This window comes from Schistocerca cancellata, chromosome 2 (assembly GCF_023864275.1).
Source record: "Schistocerca cancellata isolate TAMUIC-IGC-003103 chromosome 2, iqSchCanc2.1, whole genome shotgun sequence".
Classification (NCBI taxonomy): domain Eukaryota; kingdom Metazoa; phylum Arthropoda; class Insecta; order Orthoptera; family Acrididae; genus Schistocerca; species Schistocerca cancellata.
This window is the reverse complement of record NC_064627.1, coordinates 1,001,392,157-1,001,406,897: the sequence shown is the minus strand read 5'-3', so window position 1 is coordinate 1,001,406,897 and position 14,741 is coordinate 1,001,392,157. Positions and strand designations below refer to the sequence as shown.

Sequence of the window (14,741 nt, the reverse complement as noted above, 5' to 3'; positions counted from 1 at the left end):
GAATTAAGACGCGATGATCAGCGCCCCCTCATGCCGGGGGTTCGAGTCCTCCCTCGGGAATGGGTGTGTGTGGTGTTCTTAGTATAAGATAGTTTTAGTTTAAGTAGTGTGTAAGTCTAGGGACCGGTGACCTGAGCAGTTTGATCCCTTAGGAATTCACGATTTGAATATACTATTCTCCTCCTAAAATCTCATTATCAATGCTGGTCTTTGTTAATGGGACATACAACATTCAGTAGCAACAGTTACTAGTAACGTCAATAACAAACATGGAAGGCGTTGCACACTCAGTGCCTGTGAACGCCCTATCGGCCGTTAGCTGCGCTGGTGCTGCACCGGACTGTTGCAGAAACTCTGAAGTAGACCAGTATCAACTACTAACACTAAAGAATAACCCGATTCGAGACTACAGCTGACAATTAACGTTGCTGTCTAGTGCGTGTGTCCCTTGAAGTAGCAATATATTAAACAAAACAGATTCCGCGATGATTAAGGATTCATGTTCGAAAATCGGAGCGTTCTCCTTTGTGGAACGTTATCCCTTCTCCCAACTTTTGTATGCTCCGTTCCCAACATAAAATGAACGTCAGATAAAGTATACTTTTGTAATGTCACTGTAGGAAGTGAAGAGGTGAGTTATTGGTTTCTGTCTTGTTTCCAGGAGGATCCGCTGCCCAAACCGGAGATGTACAGCCTGCATGTGGAGTCGCGCATCGACTACCGGTACGCCCGGACGGTATTCAGCAGCAGGCTGGCCAACCCCGCCAGCAAAGCTCAGGAGGTCTTCTTCAGCGTCGTGCTCCCAGAGACAGCTTTCATTTCTGGATTCCTCATGTGAGTATCAAAGGCAATTTCCTTTCTTGGCAACTACCTTGATGACCACACGTTTGCTCCACAAGCCTCTTCCATTTCTTTCTGTGTAATGCATTCAGTTTCCATTCGGTGTTCATATCCATTCTACAACTACATCTACATCTAAATCTACACTCCTGGAAATTGAAATAAGAACACCGTGAATTCATTGTCCCAGGAAGGGGAAACTTTATTGACACATTCCTGGGGTCAGATAAATCACATGATCACACTGACAGAACCACAGGCACATAGACACAGGCAACAGAGCATGCACAATATCGGCAATAGTACAGTGTATATCCACCTTTCGCAGCAATGCAGGCTGCTATTCTCCCATGGAGACGATCGTAGAGATGCTGGATGTAGTCCTGTGGAACGGCTTGCCATGCCATTTCCACGTGGCGCCTCAGTTGGACCAGCGTTCGTGCTGGACGTGCAGACCGCGTGAGACGACGCTTCATCCAGTCCCAAACATGCTCAATGGGGGACAGATCCGGAGATCTTGCTGGCCAGGGTAGTTGACTTACACCTTCTAGAGCACGTTGGGTGGCACGGGATACATGCGGACGTGCATTGTCCTGTTGGAACAGCAAGTTCCCTTGCCGGTCTAGGAATGGTAGAACGATGGGTTCGATGACGGTTTGGATGTACCGTGCACTATTCAGTGTCCCCTCGACGATCACCAGTGGTGTACGGCCAGTGTAGGAGATCGCTCCCCACACCATGATGCCGGGTGTTGGCCCTGTGTGCCTCGGTCGTATGCAGTCCTGATTGTGGCGCTCACCTGCACGGCGCCAAACACGCATACGACCATCATTGGCACCAAGGCAGAAGCGACTCTCATCGCTGAAGACGACACGTCTCCATTCGTCCCTCCATTCACGCCTGTCGCGACACCACTGGAGGCGGGCTGCACGATGTTGGGGCGTGAGCGGAAGACGGCCTAACGGTGTGCGGGACCGTAGCCCAGCTTCATGGAGACGGTTGCGAATGGTCCTCGCCGATACCCCAGGAGCAACAGTGTCCCTAATTTGCTGGGAAGTGGCGTTGCGGTCCCCTACGGCACTGCGTAGGATCCTACGGTCTTGGCGTGCATCCGTGCGTCGCTGCGGTCCGGTCCCAGGTCGACGGGCACGTGCACCTTCCGCCGACCACTGGCGACAACATCGATGTACTGTGGAGACCTCACGCCCCACGTGTTGAGCAATTCGGCGGTACGTCCACCCGGCCTCCCGCATGCCCACTATACGCCCTCGCTCAAAGTCCGTCAACTGCACATACGGTTCACGTCCACGCTGTCGCGGCATGCTACCAGTGTTAAAGACTGCGATGGAGCTCCGTATGCCACGGCAAACTGGCTGACACTGACGGCGGCGGTGCACAAATGCTGCGCAGCTAGCGCCATTCGACGGCCAACACCGCGGTTCCTGGTGTGTCCGCTGTGCCGTGCGTGTGATCATTGCTTGTACAGCCCTCTCGCAGTGTCCGGAGCAAGTATGGTGGGTCTGACACACCGGTGTCAATGTGTCCTTTTTTCCATTTCCAGGAGTGTACATACATACACACATACACGAGGGCTACCGCTAGAGGGCTCCGAATTGTATCGTGTAACCTGGTGGTGTCTAACGTAACTACGTCGGTGCATGAGAAACAGCGTGGTGTAATCGAGTTACGAATTCAAAGAGTTCATCCTCAAGTGGAACAACCTCTCCTTCAGGATCACAATGTCAGACAATGCACACGGTCTCTGCGACAACTACAACGATCAGACGCCTTGGGATCACTGTCATCAGTCATCATCCATTTAGTTCCGATTGGCCCCTTCCGATTTCCATCTGTTTTCAAAATTTAAAGAACCGCTTCGAGGACTTTACTTCGATAGCGATGAAGCGGTGCAAGGAAGAGGTGAGGTTGTTGTTCCGTCAACAAAGTCAAACATTTACAGTGACGGCATCAACAAAGTCGTTTGTTATTGGGAAAAATGTGATCCTTGCCAGTGAGATTATGATGAGAAATCAACGTTCAGACGTGAAGAATAAAGGTGTAGAACGAAAAAAGCGTTTGTTTTATTTAAAAAGCTTTGAGAGTTTTCACGCAAAAAAATTTGGAGGCATTACTTTCTACACCCCTTGTATATTTGGCAAACCACTGTACAGTGCGTGGCAGAGGACAGATCGTACCGTTATTAGAGATCTTCTGTCCTATTCCTTTCTTGTATCGAACGAGAAAAGAACGTCTATTTGTTTCATTTTTACATGCGATATAACCAGCTCTTGTTATCCTAGCCCCTTTCAATGTTCGTCGTCATCTTGCTCGATGAAGGCTCTAAACGCGGGAAAAATACCCGCGTCCGTAGCCGTGGTTGCTAGTACATCTCTGTGTGGTGGCGCTCGACTCATAGGTGATCAGGTTCGAATCCTGGTGCTGGACGTAATTTTCTCTGCTTAGTATTTGACCGGCAAGAAGGAGGGGGGGGGGGAGTTCCTCATCACCTGTCTTGGCCCCATGTCCTGGGTTAAATTCCAAATCCCTCTGCAATACCTCGCATCTTGATTAATGGACTAAAAAGCGGTACACTATCAACTCTGTTAGAATAACACTAATAAGTAACGCAAATGGAAGGAAATGGAAGGCTCACATTTAATCCGTATTATAAAAGGCGGATGGAAGAGTTTTATTTGTCGTAAGAGTTCTAGGAAAATGTACGGCATCTGTAAACAAAATAACATACAAAACGCTAGTGCTACCAGTTCTAGAATATTGTTCCAATGTTTGGAGTTCTGACACCAGCATAGGACAGGTAGCCCAACAGAAAATGAAACTGAAATCTAGAAAGACGAGATTTACATCTTCACGTTCATATGTTGTTTTCAGGTTTGAGTAAAGTAATCTGTGATTGCTATTTGACCTTGGATGTTGTCATGCCAATTGCATCTGGGTCCTCGAGTTCCATATGTTTTTCTAGAGAATACTATACAGAGCACAAGAAAACAATACCGCCAAACTGTGGAGTTCGACAACGCAGTTTTTTTGCGGCGACATTCCAGAACAAATGCTTGACGGAGTTCTTGCTGCGTCAGATTTATATTCAGCCTCGAGATTCCGACGACTTCTCTCATCAATATCATCATCAGGAGATTTCAGTAGGCCACTGGATACTTTACTCATTTGGCTAATTGGCCGGATTACGTCATGGAGGCGATACGAAGTCAAAAAAACTTCCATACGGGTTAAATTTTGTACTCTGTTTTTTGTATTTTCGTAGTTAACTCCACATTTCATTCTTCGTGTAATTTTCGTTTTTACGCAGCTGTGCTTTTATCGAAGCTGGCTGTTTCTTCGGCATCTTCAGGATGGCTTTATATTGACTTCACAGCATCTACAACGTATTCCTATTACAGAAAGGGATCTTTATTAATCTCAGTATTTCTTCCAGGCTGTATTTTGATCAGTATCGCCTACATGGTCAATGCTTCGATGTGCATATTACGAAGAACTGTCTCATCTGCGGTACCGGCCTCTCAGCTCTCAAGAACCTATGCATAGTGTAATTGCCCGTAAGCCAACGATTTCTCCACCTCATATCATATTTATCGACATGCCGTTTAACATGAAAGCGCACTGAAGTGACAACTTCTTATCTTAAAAGATGGAATGCCTAACGACTTTAGCCACTGCTCACTGCATACGTGCAGTGACTGGTGGTTCAGTTTCGAAACTTAGCTTCGCAAAGCAGTGTTTCCCTACAAACAAGGCGCTATACTTGTGGGTTTATTTCATTTCGGTGATTGTGTCTAATTGTCTGAAGATGAAATAATTGACTGCAGATAAACACGGTAAACACAGATGAAATGAAAATTACCATAAAAACAACGCTTTTGGTCCAAAACAAAATCATTTACGCCCGTAGTCCCACTATGCAGCAACATGATGGGTAACGCGTGGATGGAGAACACTCGGGTAGTTTTCTGACAAAAGTTTCGTAAGCGTCTGGTCCTGTTAAGCTTCGGATGTCTCGGTTTCTCCTTCCTGGACGTCATGCCGTAGGCGCTGACACCAGAAATATGTGCGCCGTTATACATTCTGTTTTCGTCTTCCCGCGTCCAACTTTCACGTCAGAAAAGCTAGTTGCGCTTGTTTGACACGTCATATGTTAGAACTCTCTGTAGTGAAAACAGCTTATTTGAGCGTTGTGTACAGTAACCTGCGTGCTTCTACATTCGCTGAGACCTCATACCAACATAGACATGTATTGTATCAAACCTGCCTAATAACTGTAAATTCATTTTTATGCTTTTCTCGGGTATGCCGCCGGATATGATCGACTTCACTACACGACATTTCGGCGATCCATTTGGCCGCCATCTTCATGTGCGATCGCTGTTTACACAATCACGCCGGAACTGAATGTACATTAGAAACAGCAGCTCGTTTATACCCACGGTCAAGGCCAATGCGTCTGCGCAAGAAGTTGAAGAGCTGCCCTCTGTGAAGGGGGGCGATCGCACCTGAAGATGGCAGCCCGATGGATCGCCGAAATATAGGTAGTGAAGACGATCATATCCGGCAGCATACCCGTGAAGAGCATAAACATATAAGACGCCGGGGAAAATCTACGGAATCACAATTGTAAATCCAGTCAAAATGCACTTTTAGACAAGAAAAACAATGCACCGCGAAGAAATTATCCGAATCGGACGGAAATCGGTAGATGTGATACACATGTACAGACAAATTATTACAATGAATAAAATTTTCCTGGGTTTGAGGCCACATTGTCATCTGTAAAATTCCGACGTTTCGGCGACTGTTACAATACACCCTGAGGAAGGCGCCTTGCAACAGTAGCCAAAACGTCGGAATTTTGCAGATGACAGTACGGCCTCAAACCCAGAAGAATTTTATTCATTGTGACAACGGCCGCGGAAGCCTACGTTTACAAATTATTACAATTTCAAAAAAACTGGACGATTTATTCAAGAGAAAGGGCTTCACAAACTGAGCAAGTAAATAATGAGTTTGTCCACTTCTGGCCCTTTTGCAGGCAGTTACTCGAGTTGGAATTGACTGATTGTTGGATGTCCTCCTGAAGGATATCGTGCGAAATTCTGTCCAATTGGCGCGTTCGATCTTCAAAATCCAGAGTCCATAATGCTGCAGGCGTTCTCAGTTGTGGAGAGATCCGGCGAACTTGCTGCCCAACAAGCAGTAAAAACTCTCGCTGTGTGCGGACGGGTATTATCTTGCTGAAATATAAGTCCAATATGGCTTGCTATGGAGGGCAACAAAACGGGGCGTAGAATATCGTCGACATCTCATGGTTGTCGGGCCGTATGACGGGATGGATTGATATCCCACCGCTGCCCAGGGCGTTTCCAGACACGTCTTCGCTGGTCATCGAGACTCAGATCAAAGCGAGACTCTTCATTCAAGACGATTCTTTTCTGGTCAATGAGATTCCGGGCCGAAGACATGTCTGGAGACGCCTCGGACAGCGGAGGGGTACCAGCCTGACTGTCGACGGCATACGGCCCAACAACGAGAAGTGATAGTCTAGGGTGACATGGCTGGACCACTTTGGTTGTGTTTGCCAGTTCCTACCTTACCCAGCGAGGTCACAGAATCCCTCCCCAATCGAGAAAGTTTCGAGCTTTATGGACAGAGCCCTCCAATCATCTGAGTTTTGACGATCTAACGTGCCAATTGGACAGAATTTGGCACGATAGCCCTCTGGAGGACATCCAACGACTCTTATCAAACAGATATCTGCTTGTATAAGGGCCAGAGATATACTAACACTCTGCCGCGCGGGATTAGCCGAGCAGTCTGAGGCTCTGCAGTTATGGACTGTGCGGCTGGTCCCGGCATGGGTGTGTGTGTTTGTCCTTACGATAATTTACGTTAAGTTTAGGGACTGATGATCTTAGCAGTTAAGTCCCATAAGATTTCACACACATTTGAACATTTTTATACCAAAACTTTATTGACTTGATTAGTTTGTGAAGTTTTTTCCCTTTAATACTTTTTTTTCTGAAATTTTAATTATTTGTCTGTACGTGTAAATCATATCTACCGATACCCATCTCATTTGCATTATTCCTTCGTGGTCCGTCGTTTGGTCTTTGTTTTAGACTGTAATCTGTTCTTTTTTTTTTTTTTTTGAGCTAGTGACCTTTCTACTTTAACTGACGTTCCAAAATAAGTTCACTGACTTCGGTTCCATCAGAATGTCTTCGAATATCAGCTGCAGCAAGATGCTAATGAAATACGCTTGAAGCAGTCACACGGATCGCTGTAACGTTAGTTTAAGCAGGAGTGTGTCTGGAATTTCGGAATTATATTGTACCTTAAACGTTTTTCTCGGATTTCCGTTTGGTACACCTTCCCGTTAAATTAGTTGTCAGTAGTGTCACAACCCTAATAGACATGCACTGCAGTGAATGTTAGAAGCACATGACTAGAAGATGCCGTTGTTGTGTTGTTGTTCTATTCACTCGAGCAATGGGAAATTGAGTATGATATATAAAACATTACGTCAAATGTGATTAGCTTTTTACACGCAAAAGCGTCATAAACGGCCTGAAAGGGAGCAGCCTTTCTCTCCTACCGTTTAATTTCTGCTAGCAAGGTGTTGACCTCACTACACCAGTCCAGCGGTGCATTCTAAAATTTACGGTACCTTACAGTTGGTATGAATGCCGCTAGTTACAGTTCTTTCACGAATTATACTTGCAACTTGCATGTATTCCTTTACTAGTTGTTTCCGTATAATACAAGTATACAATTGTGCCCACTGTTCCTGTGCACTATAGTTACTTTCTTACACTTAATGTTAGCCATCGATTGAGAATTGCCCCTCCACTTACCCAGTTGCCGGTTCCAGCCCAATGATTCGCTTCACACTTTGCACTTTGTTTTTACCGACTGGTTCCCTGCTGACTTGCGACTGACCTCACTACAGCTGTTTCGCAGATTAGTTCCCAAATTTTCCACCCATAGTACCGCTTGCCCTTTCTGTAAACTTAAGTTATGCATTATTAAGTATTTTTATGCATTACTTATTACACTGCTTCTGCGCACTTACATTTTCAATGATGCCTTATGGCAACTGAAGTTGCGTAAGTTTTTGTTTGTTGTGTTATCGTACTTTTATCCTCACCGTGAGACCAACTTCAAGTCATGCATGTCATTAACTAATTGGCTCTATTCTAGGACGATATTGCACTTTTTTCTGTATAGGCATTATGAACCACACGGAAGCATTTACGAGCTCCCTTTGCATTAATGGATTCATTGTTGTATTACATATCGCTCGTGTATTTTCTAAGACAACAGCAATATGCTGCAATCATCTTATTTTCGACGATCGCAAGTAATACGATACTTAGCAGTATGTACTTTTTTATCTTCAAACTTTCAAACTTTTAGTTCTCAAGTTTTAATATTTTTACCTAACTTCTACTTATTTGTGTCATATTTTTCTGTACAGCCTTCTGAAGAAGAGGCACTAGATGCTTGAAACCAGGAAAGAGATAAAATTCCTTTTGTGCAGCTGGTTGCTGTTTTAACAAACAGAAATACAGTTACTGATGATGGATAAAGTACTAAAAGGAATAGCTTAGAGTTACTTTCGGAATAACATCTCCATCCGCAGTAGATACCAAAGCTGAATCTTTCTGTTGTATCCAGACTTGAACCCCAGAGTTTAGAATAGGCAGTGCCATACCATTCTGACACCGTTAGAGCGTTTAATATTAACGATTCCACATTGAGCACTAACGAACACGACAGCTAATTCTTTTTGCTCTACAGTTTGCACAGGGTTGCTCTCGTAAATGACTGGTACCATTGCACAGGGATCTGTTTATAAGTAAGACATAAATATCACCATTTATGGTATTTTTTGCTATACACTGGTGTGGAAAATTTAAGGAGGAAAGTAACTTCCGCATTATGTGTCACTGCCCAGTAATATACGAGGCACGTTTGAAAAGTCCGTGCAAAAATAAAAACTACTTACATGTTTGGGGTAAACCTTTTTTTTATTTTTCGACATAGTCTCCTTTTAGACTTATACACTTCGTCCAAAGCTGTTCTAATTTGTTGATCCCTTCCAAATAATAGGAATTGTCCAAGTCTACATCTACATCTACATACATACTCCGCAATCCACCATACGGAGCGTGGCGGAGGGCACCTCGTACCACAACTAGCATCTTCTCTCCCTGTTTCACTCCCAAACAGAACGAGGGAAAAATGACTGCCTATATACCTCTGTACGAGCCCTAATCTCTTTTATCTTATCTCTGTGGTCTTTCCGCGAAATATAAGTTGGTGGCAGTAAAATTGCACTGCAGTCAGCCTCAAATGCTGGTTGTCTAAATTTCCTCAGTGGCGATTCACGAAAAGAACGCCTCCAGAGACTCCCACCCGATTTCCTGAAGCATTTCCGTAACACTCGCGTGATGATCAAACCTACCAGTAACAAATCTAGCAGCCCGCCTCTGAATTGCCTCCCTCAATCCGACCTGATAGGGATCCCAAACGCTCGAGCAGTAGAGTCTGCAAAATAGCTATTAGTTGCTGCAATCACCTCCACGTTTGAATAAGATCTTTGTCCCGCCAGCCATTTCTTCAAATTGGGGAACAAATAGTAGTCCCAGGGAGCCAATTCTGGAGAATACGGGGGATGTGAAACGAGTTGGAACCCTATTTCCATTAATTTTGCGACCACAACTGCTGATATGTGTGCTGGTGCATTGTCGTGATCGAAAAGGGCTTTTTTGCGGTCCAATCCCCGGCGTTTTTCTTGCAGTTCGGTTTTCAGACGGTTCAATAACGATGAATAATATACACCTGTAAACGTTTGACCCGTGTCCAGATAGTCGATAAGGCTTATCCCTCGAGAATCCCAAAAGACAGTCGCCATAACCTTTCCGGACGAAGGAATGGTCTTCGCCTTTTTAGTGCAGATTCTCCCTTGGTAACCCATTGTTTAGATTGTTGTTTGGTCTCAGGAGTACAGTAACGTATCCATGTTTCATCCACAGTGACGAAACGACGCTTAAAGTCCTGCGGATTCTTCCTGAACAGCTGCAAACAATCCTTGAAACACTTCACAGGATTCCGTTTTTGGTCAAGCGTGAGCAGTCGCGGAACCCATCTTGCGGATAGCTCTCTCATGTCCAAATGTTTATGCAAAATATTATGTACCCATTCATTAGAGATGCCCACAGCACTAGCAATCTCATGCACCTTAATTCTTCTGTTATCCATCACCATATCATGGATTTTATCAATGATTTCTGGAGTCGTAACCTCCACAGGGCGTCCAGAAAGTTCAGAATCGCTTGTGCCCATATGGCCACTCCGAAAATTTTGAAACCACTTATAAACTCTTCTAATCGAAGGTGCAGAGTCACGTAATGTTTATCAAGCTTCTGTTTAGTCTCCTGAGGCGTTTTACCTTTCATAAAGTAATGTTTAATCAATACACAAAATTATTTTTCGTCCATTTTTTTGACAATCACTCGACTTCCTTTATTCACACGAATGCCAGACACAAATAAAGAGACCAATACGGCTGAAACTTGGTGTGCGTTCTTTCCAAAGATGTTACTAACTAAACATTACCTCGATACGCGCCGGAGGTGCCATCTCTCGGACTTTGTACAGACTTTTCAAACACCCCTTGTAGCTTGATGAAACTTGGATCATGCATAAAAACAACTGCTACGGTATAGTAGAGAAGGTAACTAAAAGAAATACGGATTGAGACGGACACTTAGAGCCTTCTTATTTAAAGACAATAATTACTCTTAAGTCACCGCGATTCATGATATTTCCCTGGACATTACAAGCTGCTGGACATGGTTCTTAATAGTGTGTGTGACCGTTACTGACGGCAGTGCGTGCCTCCAACGTTCTCCTGTGCTGGTCATGAGACTTATAAGTTCTTATGGAAGGACGCTCCATTTCTCCTCGACCGCTGTTGACAACTAATGGATTCATTGGTGCGTGTGGATGGGTTGCAACACGTCTCCGCAGCGAGTCATACATCTGCTCCATGGGGATTGAGCCGGATAAAAGGGCAGACCAACCCATTCGCCGAATATCCCCTCTTTCCAAGAGGTCCACAACCTACTCAGTTCGATGCGGTCACGCGCTATCATCCACAAAAGTGAAGCGATGACCGAAATCGCCACGGAAAAGAGGCACATGGGGAAGGAGTATGGTGTAACGTTGACCAGCGAGTGCGCCATGTTCAAAGATTTCGAGGTCAGTACGTCCATGCAACATCATGCTCCCATGTCGTGACACCTGGAACACCAAACGCATCAGATGGACAATGCTGGATGTATCCTCATATGGCGAGAGGTGTGAACACGTAATGCATCCAGGAATATCGTCGAACTTGATCGTTTTGGTGGTCCAAGTTTCATGGCCTCAGGAGGTATAATCTTTTACGGGTGTACTGATCCACAAATCTTTGAACACAGTACACATATCTGGCAGCGTTATTGTGACATTGTACTCTTCCTCCACGTGCGTCTTCTAAGGTGTGCATTTTCATTGGATTTATGGATGACAGCGCGCGACCACATGGAATAGCGTAGGTGGAGAAGCTCTTGGAACGGGAGGATATTAGGCGAATGAACTTGCCTACCGATTCCGCTAATACAAATCCTATCGAGCAGGTATGGGGTGCTTTGGGGAGTCCTATAGCAGCACGCCACAAACACCAACGACTATTCACCAGTTGTCACAAGTTCACTGCTGGGAAACCGGAACGCCCTACACCAAGAACACCTTACCAACCTTGTGCACAGCATGGGAGCACTTTGGAGGCATGCATTGCTGTCAGCGGTGATCAAAGAGCCTATTAAGAATCTTGTCTCGCCGCTTGTAATGCACAGGAGACCATCAGAAATCGCGGTGACTTCATTGTATTGGTTGCTTTAAGTAAGTGTCATTTATGTCTTTCCAATTGCGTATTTGTTTCAGTTACCTTCTGCGTTATGCTGTGCTATGCAATACTGTAGCAGTTCTTTCTTTTTTTAGCTCAAGATTCATCGAGTTGTGTGACTACGGAGTGCCACGTAACGCAGAAGCTACTTTCGTCCTTCAGTTTTGCACACCACTGTGTAAAAATATTGGCTACCAGAATCAATTGATAGATACACAGCTGATGATACCGTATGCGATCTTGATCAGTTGTAAGACTGCACCATACTATGGAACAAATTCCTGAATTTTAATAGCAGTGAATGTATTTGTAACTTTAGAACATATTTTCAGGAGAACCAATAATTCAGTGTTGTTCAAAGTCATGGCGGCGAACTTGTTATACATTTTATGAAACATCTGCGTATATTTCTTCGATGAGCCATCTTATGCAAGATAGAGCTCTATTAGGCTATAAGACCCTATCGCCTTTGCGTGTCTTTGCGTGTCCTATTATATTACATGCATGTGAAATCGGTTAATCTGTCGTTCAGAACAGGATGCCGATGAAGGAATCTAAAATCACACGAAACAATCGGGAATTTAGACTGAGCCGTATTACGACGGTCGCCCAGAAAATAATGACCAAGCCAGGAGGTGCAGTAGTTAACACAATGGATTCGCATTCCGGAGGACGACGGTTCAAAACTCCGTCTGGCCATCGAGATTTGAATTTCCAGTGGTTTCCCTAAATAGCTCCCAAGCAAATGCCAGAATGGTTTGTTTCGTAACCGAGCTTGTGCTCTGTCTCTGATGACTGATGTCCTGTCACTGTCGACCGGACGTACAACTCAAATCTTCCTTCTCCCTTCAAGAAGCAGTGCACCACATTTTTTTCTGCAACAATTAATTATTCCATATAATGAAAATTACACACATGAAAGATGGTCTTTTACTTACACACCCCATTTTTTTCCCACATAATCTCCTTCCACTCCAATGGCATTCCTGTAGCGAGACACAAGGACGTAGTGGGGAGAATGATGACGTCATTCCATCGATTGTCTCTGCTTCGAGCTCAAAAGAAGCAGTGCAACACATTTTTTTCTGCAACAATTAATTATTCCATATAATGAAAATTACACACATGAAAGATGGTCTTTTACTTACACACCCTATTTTTTTCCCCACATAATATCCTTCCACTCCAATGGCATTCCTGTAGCGAGACACAAGGACGTAGTGGGGAGAATGATGACGTCATTCCATCGATTGTCTCTGCTTCGAGCTCAAAAGAAGCAGTGCACCACATTTTTTTCTGCAACAATTAATTATTCCATATAATGAAAATTACACACATGAAAGATGGTCTTTTACTTACGCACCCTATTTTTTTTCCCACATAATCTCCTTCCACTCCAATGGCATTCCTGTAGCGAGACACAAGGACGTAGTGGGGAGAATGATGACGTCATTCCATCGATTGTCTCTGCTTCGAGCTCAAAAGAAGCAGTGCACCACATTTTTTTCTGCAACAATTAATTATTCCATATAATGAAAATTACACACATGAAAGATGGTCTTTTACTTACGCACCCTATTTTTTTCCCACATAATCTCCTTCCACTCCAATGGCATTCCTGTAGCGAGACACAAGGACGTAGTGGGGAGAATGATGACGTCATTCCATCGATTGTCTCTGCTTCGAGCTCAAAAGAAGCAGTGCACCACATTTTTTTCTGCAACAATTAATTATTCCATATAATGAAAATTACACACATGAAAGATGGTCTTTTACTTACGCACCCTATTTTTTTTCCCACATAATCTCCTTCCACTCCAATGGCATTCCTGTAGCGAGACACAAGGACGTAGTGGGGAGAATGATGACGTCATTCCATCGATTGTCTCTGCTTCGAGCTCAATCCAGATTTCATCACCTGTCACATTTTGGGACAAGACCGTCCCCTTAGCTTAAAAATGTTGCAAAAACTCAGAACTTTTTCTTTTTTTTTTTTGTGAGAGATTTGTGTTCCACGAAACGATAGCTCGTAACCCATCTTGCACACTCTTTCGAGTATCCAAGAGCGCGAACTATTGCATCCACACTTGCCTTACTAATTGACAGCAGCTATGACAACTGCCGAGTAGTAATGAGTGTACTCTAGGGCATGATAACATCACCTAGCTACAGAATGTCAAGTGTGATGGTCGCAGAAGGTCTCAACGCTCACTGCAAATTATCGATTTCCGCCGAACCGCCTTCTGACGGCCTCATCTTCTTCGTCCAGCGACCAATTGTACTGCTGTCGACTGCAGATGATCCATAGACTTGACACACACACTTCTGAATATTCCCCACAGTTGCTTTCCCCTCAGAGAGGAATTCAATGAGGCGCTGCTTGCAACGTACGTCACTTACAGACGTCATTTTTAGACATTGCTATATCTACATTATCTATCGGAGGAAACGGAAATTTTGCGTTCGCTCTCATGAAATTGCCGCACATATTCCGTAAGGAGATTTAGAAATAGTCATCTCTGGTGTTGAGAAGCAACTCAGAGTTGAAAACCAACAATTCGCCAGGTGTGGATGGAAATCAGATTTGGTTAACAGAGGGTACTCAATAGCATTGGCCCCTTACTTAGCTTGCATTTACCGCGAATCTCTCGCCCAGCGCATAGTCCCAAACGAGTGGATACCAGCACAGATGAAACCTCTATATAAGAAGACCCGTGTATTTAATAACGGTATCCTACAGAATTCTTGAACATATTCTAAGTTTGAGTATAATAGCTTCCCTTCAGGCATAAAAGCTTCGGCCACAAATAAACGCGGATTTAGAAAGCATCACTCGTGCGAAACTCGAGGTGCACTTTTCTCGTACGATCTCCTGGGAGCCATGGATGAAGGGCAAGAAGCAGATTCCTTATTCCTAGAT

General features: G+C 44.3%; 1 protein-coding gene across 1 annotated transcript in view; it reads left to right on the top strand.

Moving 5' to 3' along the window:
- LOC126160490 (inter-alpha-trypsin inhibitor heavy chain H4-like) overlaps positions 1 to 14,741 on the top strand; it is a 216,823-nt gene that overhangs the window by 112,353 nt on the left and 89,729 nt on the right. The window contains exon 2 of the mRNA XM_049916911.1: positions 662 to 834. Coding sequence (XP_049772868.1) covers positions 662 to 834 — 173 coding nt within the window. The remainder of the gene's footprint in view (positions 1 to 661; positions 835 to 14,741) is intronic.